The following is an 18,822-nucleotide window of genomic DNA, read 5'->3' as shown; positions in this document are numbered from 1 at the left end:
GTGATCCTGTCAAGACCAGTGAGAGATTTTCTCTCTTTTGTTGTTTGAGTAACATTAATGACACAGTAGTTTTGTCAAAAGTACAGACATCGATACCAAGTCGATACTAAAATTTTAAAAACGTGACGCTTTGAGTGCTTTTGAGCGGATTCGTAAACACATCTGATTGGCTAATGTGTTCACGCGCTCAACATATATGTCTGTGATTGGCTACAATGAACAACGCTTCAAAAACATGTTGTAAATAGACATAAATGATGCTCTTCACTGATCACTTACATAGATACACACCGGTCCTCTGATAGACGCCTGCTTTCAAATTCAAACAATTCCGCATGCTTTCAAACACTCCTGTACATTGATCATTGTAGCCAATCAGAGACATATATGTTGAGCGTGTGAACACAATGACCAATCAGAAGTGTTTACGAATCTGCTCAACAGTGCTCAAAGTGTCACATTTTTAAAATTTCAGTATCAACTTGGTTTGTACTTTTGACAACACTATGACACAGACAGCATATTAGGCTGCTGTCACTTTAAAACCGAATGCACGAATCCAATATTCTGTTATAGATGGGTTTTCTTTCTCAACTGTTTACGTTCACTTAAGGCATAAATGACTATAAATGACCTATTGCGCTTCAACAGTTTAAAATCAGTTTTTAAACCGCAATGCTTAAAAATGCATGCAAATGATAAGCTTTCGTGACTGCACTGCACAGCACAGCAACGTCACTTGAGCGTAACCGCGATAAAGACGATAGTCCAAAATCTCTTCCAGTTTATTGTGCCTACCGGTATATCGCCCACCCTTAGGTTGATGTCAGTGACACAATCCAGCCAGGTTGACGCCACTGATGTAACTGAATGTGAAAGACCAGTTTGGCAATGTGAAACAGAGAATGACATTTGAGAGAAGCCACGAAGAGATGATTTTCTGTAAATAATGTCTTAAATTTCAATCTGTTTGTCAACAAATTTAGTGTATGACTTCAAAAGACTTGGAAGTTTAATGATAAATGGTTAGAAGCCTTTCTGTTGAGTCTTATTGTTACTGCTATACTAAAAAGTATGCAGTGCCAGGCTGCCTGATTTCTTCTTGAACAATAAACAAAATGGTGGTTGCTGATGACAAACAGACCATCGCTCCTAATATTTAGCTAAGTTAGATATATAGGGCCAATGTGCAGAATAGCAATACATTTGATCTGTCATTCACTAACTGAGCACATCTATAAAAGAATAATGTGGTGGTCTCAAACTGCTCTATTTAATGGTGACTCACCAAAGACTATGACAAATGGTACTGTCTGGTAAACAAGGCTAAGATTTAAGTGGTGGAGAAGATAGGTGATTATTCTCCGAAAAATGTGTGTGGGCTATCCTCATTCGATCCCTACAAAACAAACAAGCACACTCATTCTCTGATGATGCCCAGTATTGACCCGTCTGCTAGAAAGAATGACCTAGCAAAACTGTTTCGTCCACACAAATGTTCAGGATACATCAAGATAGCTCGAAGAGACCGCAAGTACAGTCTGTTCAAATTTCATAAAGGACAAATAAGATATTTTAATCGCATTACGTACGATTTGGCGTTTCAGGATTTGTGCCACCGTAAGAGTCAATCTAGCAATTTCATTTCTGATACAATTCTGCAGGAGATTAAGTTTACCACTCACCGATTCCTATTACAAGGCCGCTGTTCATCATGTGTTTCCTGTCGTTTCTCTTCTCTCTCTTTAGTTGTTGTCATTACCCCAACAGTGCTTGTATATTTTCTTAGCAGTACTTATTAATTATACCAGATCATGCAGAGATACATGCAAGTAATGGATTCTAAGGACAAAAGATCCATCATGATCATGAAACAGCCCTCGGCTAAGAGAGTAAAAAAGAAGGACATTCATTTTGTTGATTATAATTACACAGAAGAGACTCAGTGATGGGCTACAGGTTACGGCCTCTAAAACTACACATCTTCAGATATGATTGGCCTGTATTAGTTTGCTTTATCTCAAAGAGGGCTAGGGCCCTTGCAGTGATCTTTCTCTAGTTAATTATAGACAGTGGATTTATGTGCATAGAAAATAAGCATATATTTGCCACTGCTGAGAGTCAGCACCTCCTACTGAGGTGTCGACCATATACACCAAGTTTATTATTAGGAAAAATACACAATAAAAGCCTACCAGAAAATTTACACAAATATCAAGATCATCAAAGTATCTCCTAATTACTAGAATGTGAGATGAAGCCAGCAAACAAAACAAACATCTACACAACAGCTCAAAAGAATAATGAAATATTTATAAAAATTGATACGTATTATCAGGTTTATGTATGTGCTGCAGCAAACACTAAATATACATTTCTTTATAAAACTAAAATTGTAATCAATTTAAATGAGCTAAAAATTTGAAAAGAGTTGGAACAGATAGTAAAGGAAAAGCAGCCAACATGGGAACCAGCATACATGGGAACCTCTTCAATAGAATTTAAAAAGCATCCCAGGTGGCACCTCAGGAAGCTGGTTGAGAGAGTGCCCAGACTGTACAGAGCTGTTATCAAGACAATAGGTGGCTAAATTGAAAGAGCTAGAAAGATAGTTTTGAATTTTTTTTTTTTAAAGTCAATGCATAATTAGTAATACATAAAAGTATATTCTAGTTTCAGTGAAGAATATATAAAAATAATATAAATTATATTAAACAATCTAAAACTAGTAGGAGTTCTGCTACTGTTAAAGGTGCACTAACTTTTGGCCCTCTAGCAGTTAAAAAAACAAAAGTGCATGCATTTTGCAGAAGAACATTGTTTTGGTTGTGCTTTGGCTCTGCGTGACTGTGGATGAATATGACCCTTCACAATAGATAATACTTTACAGCAATCTCTGTTAGAGAGCTACATATGGAAATTTATCTTTTTAATAAAATACCTTACTTACCTGCTGAGTAATAAATACGCCATCTAGGAGTCGCTTTTACAACATTTCAAATCCTTCAGTTCTCGCCATCTCTGAAAAGCCAAGCCAATGTTGATTCTTGTTTTATTACAAGCTCTGTCTCTGCCAGCAGACTCTCCTCTCTTCTGCGTTTTTTTTAACAAGTGATTCTCCGAAGGTTGGAGATTTGGCTGCTTCATGTCAACCTACTTGATTGTTGTGACAGCTATGCCTATACAAGTCCCACACCATATACGGGTCAAAGTAGATGGAGAAACTTTTCTCTATTTACAGATGTGACGAGGCATGACGTATGTACGCAATTTCCTGTGTAAATCATCCTGTCAGGTCTAAAACATAAACAATTAAAATAGGCTTAGCAAAGTCCCTTTAAGACAAGTCATTTCACTCGGTGGCCATCTTTAAAATGCCTCTCGGGCATGCAAGTGCAGCTCCTATCTCTTCAAATGGGGAAACATCAAATTCTCCAAAGCTATTTGCCAAGCCTTCGATTAAATTTCATATTTGAAATCACCAATAAAATCTGACAACAACTGTCTCATAAATTTTGTTTCTAAATGCGCGAATCATGACAAAAAAACAGCATTTTTCAGGCTGGATCAAGCTAATGCACATGCGCAGTTCTAATTGCGCGTCTCTATAGACCTTATGTAGCCCCGCCCCTTTTCAGCACTGTGCTCATTGTTTTGTCTTCCGGTTTGTATTTCCACAGCGATCTTACATATTTATGAATGAACTGCTCATTTTAAAATCTTCCCAGTCTGCTGACATTTGTTAAGACATCTGCTTTAAACATTACAATGCTCACGATAACTTTCATTAACTCTACAACAAGTAAATCCACTTCACCAGCTAATTTTCTTTGACAGCGATGCCATAGAAATATACAGAGCAACCGCAAAAACAGAAGTTCAAAGACAATATTATACAGACGGCGGCACGCTTGTTTCTCTGGCGCATAAAGTCTATAGGAAGCGTGCGTCTGACTGTTTCTATAGGAACCGGAGCTTCTAACGGCTGCTGCAGTGACGCGACAACTTTACCAGCCGGCGATTGGATCTTATATTTAGAAGGCGGGACTTATTCCGCGTTGCACTTTCTCCCATTCATAATAATACGTCTCCTATTCATAAATATACAGTCTTTCTATATATAAAGTCTTTGACCATAGTCAATCAGGGTAAGACAAAAACAGGTTTTGGAAGAAGGATTGATAATGTATTGACTCATTAATTAATGTTAATTTTGAACAATAAAAATTTACATAGTGTACCTTATTTTCCTAGCTGATTAGTAGAACTCTGACTAGTTTTATTGGAAAAAACCAACAACTTATCCTACTTCAACTTACCTGACCTGAGGTGTCATTTATTTTAATTACCTGTTTATAGTAAAAGCTGATTATTTTTTCACAAACATAAAGCTTATGTAAACAAGTTCTGAGAGCAGACCTCACAGTTATGCATATTCACTGAGAAGAGGGGATTATCAGATAGACATGTAAAGCTTTATGCCAATATTTGTACCTGCCACTTGGAGGTTTTTTCAAAGAACAACATTGGTGAAATTCTTTTCTTAATCACCATTCCGTCAGGGAGTTAAACATATTAATTAGTATGGAAAACCAACATCAATATGCAAACCTAACAGAAGAAATAATGTTTTCCTTACAAAAAAAAAAAAAAAAAGATGCCCATTTGGCCCAAATAAAAAAAGAGTCTTGCATAGTGGCCATTTACACGAACTACTAATATGTAAAATGTTATTCCACATGGACATTATCAGTAATTATGCTGCTGAGCAGGACAAAGAAAAAATTTTAATTTTTTCCTCCATAAATTTGGACCATAAATGTAATCGCTCGTCTAAAGACTAATTTACTTTTGACTTATTTGCCCACCGTGAAAAAAAAATTCATCAATACATATGAAATTAACAATCAAACCCCATTAAAATGTATATTTAGATCCACTTGAACTTGGCAGTATTTAATCATTATGTTATTACGTAACATAAAATCTCACACTAGATCCTACACTCCAACTGCTATCTATAGCCTATAGGCTAATTTGCACAGACTTTACTCTAATTCCTTAAAAGGGGGACACACATGTAGAGCTAGAATCCCTATTTACATAATGAAACATCTAAAAGGTTTTTACCAACGTTTGATGATTTCATAGTTATTAGTAACACAATCATTCCATATTTTCTGTAAGACTGCAAACATATACGTGTATGAAAAACTACTCTAAGCTTTAAGCGGTAGCGTAAAATTGCATGCAGTGCCCTCAAGATTCAAAACATTTTTGACATTTTGGGCACTTTGAAGTCAAAATATAGTTTCATGAATATGGATGTAAATTCTACACAAATTTATATCATTGATACTATTAATAAATATTATAAGCAAGGAGGAAAATACTGTTAATGTAATGAATACTTCAAAGGCCCCCTCACCCCTAAAAACCAAACATGGCTACTATATTGCTAAAGTAGCTCTTTATCAATAAAAAACATAGCAAACCATAATGAAATCTGATGAAACACTCACCTTTTACAATTAACTGAATGAGCTTTGGGCGTAGGTTACGTTCACTCTGTATTGAGCAGGTGTACAATCCCTCATCTGTTACATCCACTTTCTGTATCTGTAAGCTGTATTCATGTTTATCCCCCACATTCGATACGATGGACACACGAGGATCCCCTGACCACTTGTCATTCCCTGCGTAAATGATACTGGAACGGTTCAACCATGCTCCTTTTGAGATCCCATCCAACAGGTAGCATCTGAAATCAGAATGAAAGCAGATATTTCAAAACCAAGGACCTGGACGACAGATATTACAACATCAGCATGAGGTTTTGAATGTAACTGCAGATATACACAGAACATATTGGCCAAGAACGTTATTTACTAGCTGATGACTTTAATTTTTGCAAAATATTTGCAAGACATAATGCGTCTTTCCAAGTATAACACTCCAAACTGACTAGAGGAACCAAAAAAGAAACACCCTGTTGAAAAAAACAGCATATGCTGGTTAGGTATGTTTCGAAGTATGGAAGCTGGTCCTAAGTTGGTTCAGTTCCAGCTCAGGACAAGCTTAGGACCAGCACTTGACTAGCTTAAACCAGCTCATGACCAGCTAAGGACCAGCATAAACCAGCTCAAACCGGCTAAGGACCAGCATAAACCAGCTTAAACCAGCTAAGGACCAGCATAAACCAGCTCAAACCAGCTAAGGACCAGCATAGACCAACTCAAACAAACCAAAAAAACGTTTTAGATCTAGATTTTATTTTAGATACTGGGAAAAGTCATACTGACTGTTTAATAAACACCACTTGCAAATCATACAAACTACATCAGTCCCTGGTGTGCACTAAAGAAACTGTCAAAAACAACAACAACAAAATAACTATTTAATATTTAAAGCAGTGGTTCCCAGCTGGTGGGTCATGACCCAAAAATGGGTCACACGTCTGTTCTAAAAAAAACAATGTTAAATGCAAATAATAAAATGCAACTAAGTGTATAATCATGCATTTAGGAGAGCAAATTAAATAGGCTTATCAACTTTTTAAAAGAAGGAGAAAGCGGTTCCCATATCTTTTGCTGCTGATGTCAAAAGCCACATAGCCCAATTAAAATCCATTCGTCAATTCGTAGAAGCCAAATAATACAGATCCTAACATGGAGTGGTTGCATAACATTCCTTCTTCCTCAAAAAACATGTTTTTGATTTTTGATTTCAAGGTCATCCTGTTTTGTTTTTGTCTTTTGTATATGTTTAAACATCACATCTTCAGATGGACAGTTCTTAATTCGAAACACAACACACAAATGTTTAATGTTTTTAATATATTCCATGGAATTATTATCAGACTATTTTCATGTTGGAGATATGTTGTACATTATTTTACTGTTTTCCTAAACGTGAACAAAGAGCGAACGATTTGATGATGTCACATGACATCATCAAATTGACAGTTCTGACCTTGAAACACAAGACATCAAAAAAGTAAACCAAAAAAAAAAAAAAGATGCAGCTTGGTAGCACGTCTAACATATTTGTTGTTTGTCAGCAGTGCTGTGAGTGGTCAGGCTATGCTGAGAGTTATTCACACAGGATACTCTTGAGGTTACAGGTGAAATGGGAGTCAACATATCAGTCAGTACCTTGCAGGTCTCAGCTCACTTCCTCAAAGTTGATTGGATCTTTCGGAAATGTGCTGGACATGGTAAGGAGGCTGATGTTATGAAATGGGATTTAACTTTGTTTCACTTGGGCTTCTTAAAAAGTGTACACACAATGAGAGGACAGCATATAAAATGACACAGTTGAGTTACCATTACGCATGAGAAAAGCCCACTGCAGAATGTGATTTAGAGCAGATCTTATTAAAAATTTATTGCTGCTTCTAGAATACATCCTCATCCTAAATTAAAAGCATTTCATAATGCCAAATTGCATGTGTACAGCATCGTAAATCCAATAAAAGTAACTACTGAAACATCAATTAATGCTATTATTAGTACCATTAGTACCATATTAAATCTGAAATGTATGAAAAACCATCTGAAATATTAGTGATATGTCATAATTTGTCCTGAGTTTATGCATGCCACATCCCTGAATTTCAGTGACAAATAGGGTATAACTTATGTAGGCTTAAATTCATACGCATAACTAATTAATTGCAATACAGATGATATATTCTTCACATTAGCATTAATGTCATAAGAGATATGAGACGCTGCAACAGTTTTTACACTTAAATAAATAATTATCCAAATAAATAAATACTTGTGCTAAATGAGCACACATTCAGTATATAGCCATGAATTCAGATTAATTGTTCAACCAAGCATGCGCAACTTAACTGCAGAACATGGAATCACATCTTAAGCACATTCTTAGGGTTTGGCAAATGTTAATGCTCAACTTGTTCTTACAAATGCCATAATTCTTCTTCTTCTTCTTCTGAAATCCCCTTGCAGTCAATAGTTTTATCCCATAAAACTCATCTTTGATAATCAAAAAGGTATATTTAAATATTTTTCCCTGTGAAAATAATTTCTTCATGCCTTAAAATAGCTTAACTCTACACTCTCTTGCTTCATTTAGTATACAAGGAACCATGAACATGCAAATTAGTTCTGCCTCCAATCAATCACACCAGCTCGGACTACCTGATCCACTCGGTCAACTGTAGTAAACGCTACACAATGTTTAATTCAGCCATATATGTTTGAAAAGGAAACATGACTCAGAAGAAGAGGAAGAGTGAATTATACAGGCTCGCCTATCATGGTAATGTAATGTGTTTTATGTATCGCTCTCTACAATGTTGGACGCATAACGGTAATTGATATGATAAGCCTTTGGCTTGACTAAGTTATCAAACAGTTAATAATATGCTGCTAATGTTACACAAACCATGTTCCCATTCGCCACCTCAAAGTCAGACAGCTGCCTTCTAAATATCAGCATCCTTAGCCTTGAACATCATAGAAAGTCTATGGAGAAGGCATATAGTTCATTATAGCATCATATTATATTTCATATACATAATTCACCCGCTAAATTGCTATATGTACTCAATTTTTCCTGTCCCTTCTTAAAGGTGCTCTTGTGCTCACTGTGGAAAAGCCACGCCCCACATGTTTGTGACGGTAGGAAACAAGGGTGGTTTCAAACCGCATTTTTGAGACTTTGGTACACTGTAGTTTTAAGGAGAAAATACTTTGTTTTTGACTGATGAATTTGCACATGGTTTGTCTTAAAGCACATTAAAAACACCTCATAGACATCATTAACATAACAACATTAAACACTTTTCACCACAGGGGGTCTTTAATGCGTTTAACATCTCATGTAATTTCCATATTCCATGCCAGTATTATCAGACTATTTTCATGTTATTTACTATTTGAGAGATTACAAAAACATTTTAAAGAAAGAATGTCACAAGGGTTTGGATTGACATGAAGGCAAGTAAATGATGACAATTTAGATTTTTGAGCGAATTATCCCTTTAAGAGCGTGATTTGCAAGGTTATCCAAAAAAAAAAAAAAAATCAATCTTGTATTTATAATCTAATCAATGTAATTAAAAAATCAGTTAAAGTTTGTGCAAAAAAAGAAATTGCTGACTGTAAATACAGAACAAAGGAAAAATATTTTACAAGTTGCTACTAGCACTACACAATTATGATATTTACATTTATCATTTAGTCAAAAAAGCAACAGATCAATAATAATTTACTTGATAAAAACTTTCTGACTTAAATTATTTGGTAAAAGCTAAACTCTTTGTTTTTCTTGTAAAAGCTCCTCAGGCAGACTGCTCTACATCACTGACAGTGAAGGTTTCATCACCAATTCTAACACCCGAAACAGCAGGATGGCTGGTGTCAAAGCACCGCAGAGATCTACTCGGACATACCTCACAATACCTCCTCACAAAGGCGTAAGTGGTTCCCACTGGGGTGTAGGATACTGTGAAGGAAAGAGTACGGACCTCCACGTGTGCTTATGGAGGAAGCAGGTGGAAAAGGTTCAAAGCCGATTTCATGCACCTACTAGCATGTGCTAGTCTTTGAACCTTTGGACTTCTGTGGGACTTATGTGTGTGTGCACACTAGAACTCACTAGGGACTAGCTAGTTTGGTTTGTAGTTATTGATAGACATTTAATTTGATATTTTGATATTTTTTCTTACAATACTGTAACTTGAACTTGACAAATGCAGTAAACACTCAATAATAAAACAGAATTATATTATTTAGTTTCTTTCCGCCTTGCTGTAAAAAAAAAAAAGTGTTCAAATAATGTTACTTGTTACATATATGTGATTTGTGCCTCTAATGCTTAAAAAAAAAACATAATGGGACATTAAAGTGCAGAAATACCAGCACAAATATAGATTTAATGGATATACGGTCACAGGAAGCCTTTTAACTCTGTTATTCATATAGCAGAGTAACTAAACCATATGCTGACTATAACTTTCATTAATAATTCATGGCTAATTTTTAGCCAAGCTTTGGCCTTGTTTTACATATATGATATGTATGATATATATTTTAGACCTGGATATATTTGTTTTGACATCTTACCTACCATGTAGAAAATGCACTTTGACATGCAAAGTAGATTTTATCATGAAAAAAACATCACTTCTCTTAATTTTTTTTTCATGAATATCTCTCAATCGCAGGCAGCTGCATATGGTAAAAACTCCAGCTTACCCACTGCCGCATCTTACCCCACTCTACCCTATTCCAAAACCACAGCAGCCCTATATATTTCGCATCCAAATTTGTATTTCCAGGCCAATGCGCATTGTTACCAATTTAAATAAGCATGTGCTCTCAAAGTCTCAAAACAGCAGAGAGAAGAGACTGTAATCAAGTCATGTTTGTTCTTTCTCTCTCCCTGAAATTTCCCTTAATCATCTTTATTCATCCCTTCAAAGCACTGCTCTGTGAAGCTCATGAGGGCAAACCTCTTCACACTGGTGGGATTTTTCATCTCATGATCTCTTCAGAATCCACAGAGGCTTTCTACATTGTGAAACACTGATTAGGTCTTCATCTGGTGTTTTCTGATTCAAAACATGATTTCTGAAAAGCAGATTCATGAGGCCTTTGACTTTTTTTGGATTGAAGTATAAGTTTTCAGATTTGATGCATCTAAAGAACCATGTCTAAGGTAAGTTAAACACACCGAACCTGTATGCGTCCTTAAAACACTGACTACGTTGAGCTCCACCAATTGCTGTTACAGTACAGGGTGTTTTTTGTAATCTAAACTGGATTTTCTTTTCATTTCGGATTGACCCAGATTTTTTTGTTCTTCTGATCACTCTTTCCAGCTCAATGATTCACTTAAGGTATGTTTCCTGGCAAAGCTTTTGAGACAGATTCCAAAAAAGATTAAAAAAATTCTGAAAACATGGTGCGTTTATTTAGGAAAGATGTGCATGAGTTTAATTGTACAAGTGTGTTTATTTTCCTTCTCCCTTCTACCATTCATTTGGTGTAATTTTTACATAAATTAATAATTTGATTAATTAAAGATGTATTGAACTGATCAAATGTGACAGTAAAGACATTTATAATGTTACAAAAAAATATATTTAATTTTATATCTATTTTGTTCATCAAAGAATCCTGGAAAAAAATGTTTTACAGTTTGCACAAAAATATTAAGTAACTGTTTTATATTCTATCCTCTATAACACTACCTCTAAAGACCCCTTTTTTTATTTTTTACATAAAAAAAAAAAAACATAATTTAGTATGATTTATAAGCTGTTTTCCTCATGGGGACCAAAATATGTCACCACAATTTCAAAGATTAGTAATATTATCTTTGTGAGGACATTTGGTTCCTATAACATAGGTTTTACCAGGACACACACACATACACACTACAAATTTCATTTAAATTAAATTACATATAAGACTTAAGAAATCCTTACAGTGTTATTTTTATCAGTGAAATTAAACAGTAAAAGCAATATTTCTTACATATTTTTTTTTTACTAAAAACTGAAAAATGTCTGCAAACCCCATTTTGTGATCAAACTGTGGAAGCATTCAGGAGTGAAATGCCTCAAACTGAACCGCAAACTCAGTGATATTCTTCCTTCTTCAAAGCGGAACAATTCAAGCCAGCAGGCACATAACCAGGGTAGTTTGGGAATGGGAATAGGGAACAAGGTTTTGGGAGGGAAACAGCTGAAAACGCACCTTCCAGCCATATCTGTGTTTGCTACGCTAGTTTCATATGGTGGCTGCAGCTATCAGCAGACAGCATTTGAAGCATGTTTGGCTATTTTTCCCTGCTGATCATGATGATGTCAGGTGAAATGAGAACTCGTTTCAGAGACGGAGCAAGTTATTACATTTTGATTAAAGATTACAAAGACAATAGCATGCACAGATGAATCGCTCACAATAAGAGCAGGAACAAGCAAATGGGGTCAATTTTGATTTCATGTTGACTTCAACCTTAGCAAAGTACCTACATACCACATACATGAAAATTGCATTACTAGAGCAAATTGTATTACTAGAGACATTTAAACCAAACATCACAGAGATTCAAGTACAGAATGTCACTGGGATTGCAGCATCCTCCTCAAACCCCAAAGGAGGATTTTTTTCCCCTGACTATTTATGTCTTTTTTCTTTCATAAGACATATGTGCCTGCCTGATGTTGACCCCACTGTTGATTTTGAGTGTGCCAAAGAGCTAAAGCAAGAGTACTCTTTTGTGTAGACCAAGGATTAAAATAAGATTAAGTTGATCCCAGCCAGCAAATCTTGTCTCACAATGTGCCACAAGTTCTCAACACCAGATTAAATGTCAAAGCCAAGCTATAATATTGTCTGTAATGTGTTGAAAACCAACTGGCAACATTCCCATAAGTGCCCTTAGCAATGAGAAATGATGATAATTACATCTGGATGTACGTGGACATGGAAACTGAGGCTATTGGCAGCCAAATGCCAAACAATGGCCAAAACTAATAAAGATGACTGAATGTGGAGACGATATTAAAATGCTGCCTTAGTGCACATAGGCTTTCAATTTTTTTTTTTATACAGTTTTAATAAATGAAGCAAAATGCACATTATATTGCAGCTAACTACCATTTACCTCTACCTCCCTCACTCACATACACATACTCTCACATGCATGCACAATATTATCTCAACATCTGCTATTTCAAATGAACACTGTATCTCCTGTGTCAAAATTACCCATTCAAAACCGGCAAAAATACATCAAATAATCCACTAGGGATCTCAGCCTCCCCTAGCCATCTGTGCTCCAGTCCAAACCATCAGACAGCTAATAGTTATGGTTATTACAGTGTTACCTCTCAAAGGACAATTTTAAAGTTTCCATTTGGATTTACATCATGTTCGGATTCCACTCACCTAACAAGCTTTTGTAGGATAATAACAATATTCTCCTGTCAACGTGAATGTTCTGAATATGCCTTTACTTACAGTTTGATTTGATTTTAATTGTGTATTTTGTGTTTTATTCATTTTATATGAAAGTCAGGGAGCAGAGCATTATGGTGAGCCATATTTTCATTAAATCTAAAATTTGCTGAAATCTTTAATCATCCATCATCATCAATCATCATTTATGTCACAATTTCTCAATAAATCATTTATTGCTATTTGCCTGAAGGCATTTTGGCTGAGTTTGGTTTTATGCTAGACAAGTTCATCGCTCCAATTACTATTAATTTCATGGTGAGGACCTGCTCGCTCTCTCTCTCTCACACACACACACACACACACACACACACACACATAAAAAACTGTGATAATTGGCTGGGTGGAGTATTGTATTTTTTGTGTTAAATCTGTTGGCAATATAAATTTTACAAGTCATTCTGCTTTTGAACTTAAAAAAAATTGAGAAGAAAATATGCTTGTGTAACATTTTAAGGAAGAAGTTAAACTTTGTTAATTATAGCTTGATTAATAGATAATCAAAGGAAATTAGCAGGATGCATAAAAGGATGGGGAAAAAAACATGTCAAAACAACTAACAAAATAAAATATAACAGAAATCATAAAATCCAGTGAAAATCAGAGAATTTTTTTTTTAATAAACTGACATTTTTTGTTTGTTTTGTTTGTTTGTTTTGTTTATATCAAGACACTGGCATATTTGACTGGGTCATATAACAATGTACTGCATAGTATTGACCCATCCAACCTAATTGTAAATACAGCAATGATTTTAATGCACTTTTAATCTGCCCATTGTGTTTCCTAAAGAGTGTTATTCGATTAGTTTCCTTGTTACGTAATGGAAGCATAACTGCACACAGTGCAGAGTAGTGTCAATGTAATAGCAAACTGACCGTAATGGCAGTCATGTGGCATTTTTCATGTTTATGAAATGTTTTAGCAATAAACAGCAATTATTATTGACTACCAATGATTATTGGAGCATATGAAACGATTCTAAATTTCCACTGCAAACATGCATTGACAATACATAGATTTTTTTCTGTTTCATTTCTTACATTAAAACATTCTTAATCTATTTGGCAAAAAAAGCTATTTGGTAAAAATTATGACTGAAAAAAAAAAAAAAAAACTTTTAAGCATTCACATTGGTAACAGAATTACTATTGGCTAGTTAATGTTTTAGTTTACTTGCCAGACTACTGAAACACACATACAAACACACACACACATATATATATATATATATATATATATATATATATAACTAACTTAGCTCTTAGCTTGTTTTTTATGCAACCATTATGTTAAAACGCATTCCTATTTCCATGGCGACGCTACAAGCTTGTCACAGGATGCTTCACAGTCATAATCAATGTATGACTGGTGTATAGATTTTATTTAATTTGTTTCTTTTTAGTCCAAATATTCATAAATTTGTTAACTATATTGTGAAATATCTTATATTCCAATCCTCAAATATGTGTATTTAAATATAATGTGTGTTTTAAATACTTTTATATTGATCATGTTAGTTGATCATTGAGTTATAATGGGCTATGGATGCTGCCATCTTGTTTGTTTACACTGCAACGCAGTCAGGGATCTCTGTCACAGTTACACGTAGGCCTACATTCATCCACTTATTCCCAAAATGAAAGTGGCTGGTGAACTGAGAGAAGAACAGTGTAAACTTTATAGTTACTACACAATGTTGGCTCGAATAAAACTGTCAAATTATGTTTGAAAGTTTATTTCGATTATTGTTTCCACAGACATCAGAAGATATGGAGAAGATCGCCAAACACTAATAGAGAGAGAGAATTATGGGCTACTGTTGGTGCTCAAGACATTATTGGTCATTCAATGCTTCTGTTAAAAAGACAATAATCCTAAAATAAGGTTTGATAGGCTGCTGGTCTCATGAATATTAATCATGCTGTTTGAGTTTACTTGAACTGATTTGCTAAAATCAAAACATGGACATGATAGATAAGCGGTAGCACTTGCACATTAACCCCGCCCACTGCATTGAAATCAACGGCAATAGTGAAAAGGGTCCTATTTAAAAATAGTTTAAAAGGGTCCTATTATGCTTTTTCACTTTTTCAACTTTAGTTAGTGTGTAATGTTGCTGTTTGAGCATAAAAAAGATCTGCAAGGTTACAAAGATCAAAGTCCACTCCAAAGGGAGATATTCTCTTTAACAGAAAACACTTTTCAAGAACTACAACAAACGGCTCATTGGGACTACAACGTGCTTCTTTGGGATCTTGTGAAGTTACAATGTCACTCACTTAAATAATACTCAAGAATACTCAAAGGGGTGAGGCCTGGTTGAGCCGCACTAGAGAACACAAAGAAGAAGACCTATTTTAGTAACATGTTGTTGCCATGTCCACCCTGGTTCCAAAACCCCTTTGTTTGGCATTCCTAAGTCAGACAACCTAGAAAACAGTGGTTAAAGTTGATTTTTAACATTATTCCTCAACATTATAACCCCAATGTTTATCTGTGCGCTGCACATTTTACGGAGGACAGCTGGCTACACACAAAATCCTCTCCTGAAAGACGAAGCGGTTCCCATTTTGTAGGGACAATCAGTTGTTTATGGAACACAACCTTATGTTTTATTATTATGTTTAAGTATGTTTTATTATTTGTTGTTGTGTTTTATATTAACAGTTCCAATTATAAGTTTTATGTTGTTGCTATAATGTAAACAAAGGGCAAAGCTGTTAGCCTGCTGGCTAACTTTACAGTGTTGATGTAGTGTTTAGCTACGGGGCTCTCGCTTTTGTAAGACTGTTCACCGATCCTTAGAGACTTACCACTCTGAAAAGTCCTGTAAAATACATGCTTGCAAAGGTTTTGCATGATCCTCTTGTTCGTAAACATTCTCAGGGTCTGAATCGGGCTTGGATTGGTATGGCAAAATAGACGCCAAAGTTAATATATACACTTGAGCAGATGAAACGCTTCAGGTTATTCAACGTAACCATGGTTCCCTGAGAGTAGGGAACGAGACACTGCGTCATCATAGCTGATGCTTTGGGGAAACTCCTTTTTTCACAAAAATGCTAAATCCTGATTGCATCACGCTATTGCAACTGCAATAGCCAATGGCGCTTGCGCACTCAAGCGAGAGGCGGGTCCAAACGAGCGTCGAGTGCCTCAGATCTTTCTATGAGTGAGAGCATACTTGTAAAGACTCTGAGGAGGTTTTACATGGCAACTTATGCAACGTCTCGTTCCCTACTCTCAGAGAACCATGGTTACTTCGAGTAACCCAAGACGTCTCCTTTCAAGGTAGGTCTCTCGACATTGAGGCATCATAGCTGATGCTTTGGGTAATGCATAAAATCCCCACCATGTAAAAACAACACAATCCCCAAATCCACCATAAGAGTTGAAACGGGATGAGCCCAGCACATGTCGAAGCAGGTGTTTATAATAGGCAGGAGAGCACAAAGCTCTCTCTAGGTCAGTTACTAGACCTAATGGAGACACGCAACACAGGTAAAAATAACAATGTCACACACTCAGTGATGCAGGCAGCTGTCAGCTGGAGCCCCTATTCATCGTGAAAATACAGACGCAGAACACTGCAGGTTGTGCGGTGAATATATTTGTTCAAAATAAATAAGAACACATACAGACAGCCAGTGTATAATCCTACAACGAAACACCGGTGCCTCCACTATCGCAGCATACCAACAATACAACCTAGTTAAAACCACTCAATGAGGAGGGGCATGGCCACAAGGTCTTTCAGCCATCCAATGATGTCTCCTGTTGCACAGACAGCACATGCTGTGCAAAAGAATGGATTTCAAGGTTACAGAATCTAGTGAAAGTATTTTGCGAAGACCATCCCATTGTTAGATAAATGTCCTGTAATAGACTTACCTAAGACCAAGCCCAAGATGCAGCCAAAGCCCTAGTGGAGTGGGCATGAACACCTATATGGCAGTCCGCTCTCTGAGAAGCATAAGCCAGACTGATGGCCTCTACTATCCAGTGCGAAAGTGTCTGCTTTGACAGTGGATAGTCCATCCTAGCTCCCCCGAAGCATACGAACAGTTGCTCTGACAGGTGAATATGAATGGTTTCTATCCACATAAGCACGCAGCACGTGAACAGGGCACAGCGAATGCTTTCAGTTCTTCCGTCAGAGATCATGCCGTGAGAATCAAACACTTGAAGCGTTATAACCTGAACTCTAAACAGCATTGAAAGCACTTTGGTATATAATTACATCTAGGCATAAATCTTATCATACAGTTTTTTTTAACTCTGACAATAGCGCTCAGCACAAGTTGGTCATGTAGAGTGGACGCGAGGATATTAGCCTTCTTGTGCCATTTGAAATTCTTATTCAGCAAGGCCATTCTGAATATAATGGCGACAAGCCGTTATAGCAGCTATACACTCAAAGCATGGAGGGCATAGAGTTGCCGTACAAGTACTCTTGCAAGATAAAGACAAGGTGATTGAGGGGTAAATTTCACCAGGCCTTTGTCCCATGTTTTACACCACGTTACTGAGATAAGCAAATGCCCATGAAAGTAAACATATTTCAGGTCCACTGACATAATCCAGTCCCTTGGCCACTCATGTGCGAGGGTCTGTTTGAATGCGCTCATTGAATGGATGCTTCGACAGCGCACAATTCAGTCGGTCCTATGTCCAAGATGGGGCAGGTACCACAGTCTTGGTCAGGGCCTGCTCAGTGGCCTACTACACTTCCTTATAACATGATCGAGATCAAAGCACTTTGTGCTTAAAACCTGGCAACTCGCCGCTCGAAGGCAGGGAGCTGCCATACTTTGAGAAACCGAGAGGAGGAGAAGCTCCGATTCTGAAGCGCTTTGTCTATACATATAGATATATGTCTACATATGTACTGTATATATGCATAGATATACACAAAGGCAATTACTGTTCCCGTCGCCCTTAACGAACAGGGGGATGTGAGAAACAGACATAAGAGAGCGGACAGTCTTTCTGCTGTCATCATGAGTGTATGAGAGCAAAGCGGCGGCGACAATGGCGGCACTTGCTTATGTTACAGCAGTTGAGCTACCGGACCTAGTTGAACACTGTGGGTGAATGACAGCAAAGCAGCAGGAGCACCGGCACTATTGCTTATATCACAGTAATGCCAAGAAAAACGGCCACAGCACCAGTGCCTTACAAGTTAAAGGACTTATCAATATAATGCCTAAATCGCAATAGTGCGGTGGCCACGTTGGGATCGCCAACTACTTCACAACACCTATAAACACACTTCAAACTGCTTTTCAAGGGGTACCGCCCATGCTGGGCGAGAACATCAAGCAGTCCCAGTTGGTGCACTGCCAAGGCCACAGCCATCAGTGTTTCCTGAGACCTCTCAAAGGTAGAAAACTTCCCCATGTGCACTGAAATAATCAGTCCTCTGGCCAACTTGCGAGAGGATCTCTTCCAATGCAAGCTGTTTGAGGGAGCGAATTGATAATGTAACGCAATGCAGGTGACTGCTTATATCATGTGAATGAGTGAGTAACTGGAACTTTTCTGTGCTCTGTACACAGCTGATCGCTGCTCTGAGGCAAGGGGCTGCTTATGTCGCACAAACGAGTGAGCGACTGGAACTTCTCTGTGCACTGTACACAACTGACCACTGCTGAGGCAAGGGGCTGCTTATATGAATGAGTGAGCGATTGGAGCTCCTCCGTGCTCTGTACACGGATGACCGTTTCTTTGAGGCAAGGGGCTGCTTATACCATGTGAATGAGAGCGACTGTAGCTTCTCTGTGCTCTGTACTTGGCTGACCGCTGCTGAGGCAAAGGG

At 37.0% G+C, this 18,822-nt stretch overlaps 1 protein-coding gene across 7 annotated transcripts in view; it reads right to left on the bottom strand.

Moving 5' to 3' along the window:
• The window catches only part of negr1 (neuronal growth regulator 1), a 182,227-nt gene that overhangs the window by 149,144 nt on the left and 14,261 nt on the right, over positions 1-18,822 (bottom strand). For all 7 annotated transcript variants that reach the window (XM_051897967.1, XM_051897968.1, XM_051897969.1 and 4 more), the window contains exon 2: positions 5,523-5,761. In XM_051897967.1, coding sequence (XP_051753927.1) covers positions 5,523-5,761 — 239 coding nt within the window. The remainder of the gene's footprint in view (positions 1-5,522; positions 5,762-18,822) is intronic.

Source organism: Ctenopharyngodon idella, chromosome 6 (assembly GCF_019924925.1).
Source record: "Ctenopharyngodon idella isolate HZGC_01 chromosome 6, HZGC01, whole genome shotgun sequence".
Lineage (NCBI taxonomy): Eukaryota > Metazoa > Chordata > Actinopteri > Cypriniformes > Xenocyprididae > Ctenopharyngodon > Ctenopharyngodon idella.
Note: the sequence above shows the minus strand (reverse complement) of the source record. Positions and strands in the feature narration are given on the sequence as shown.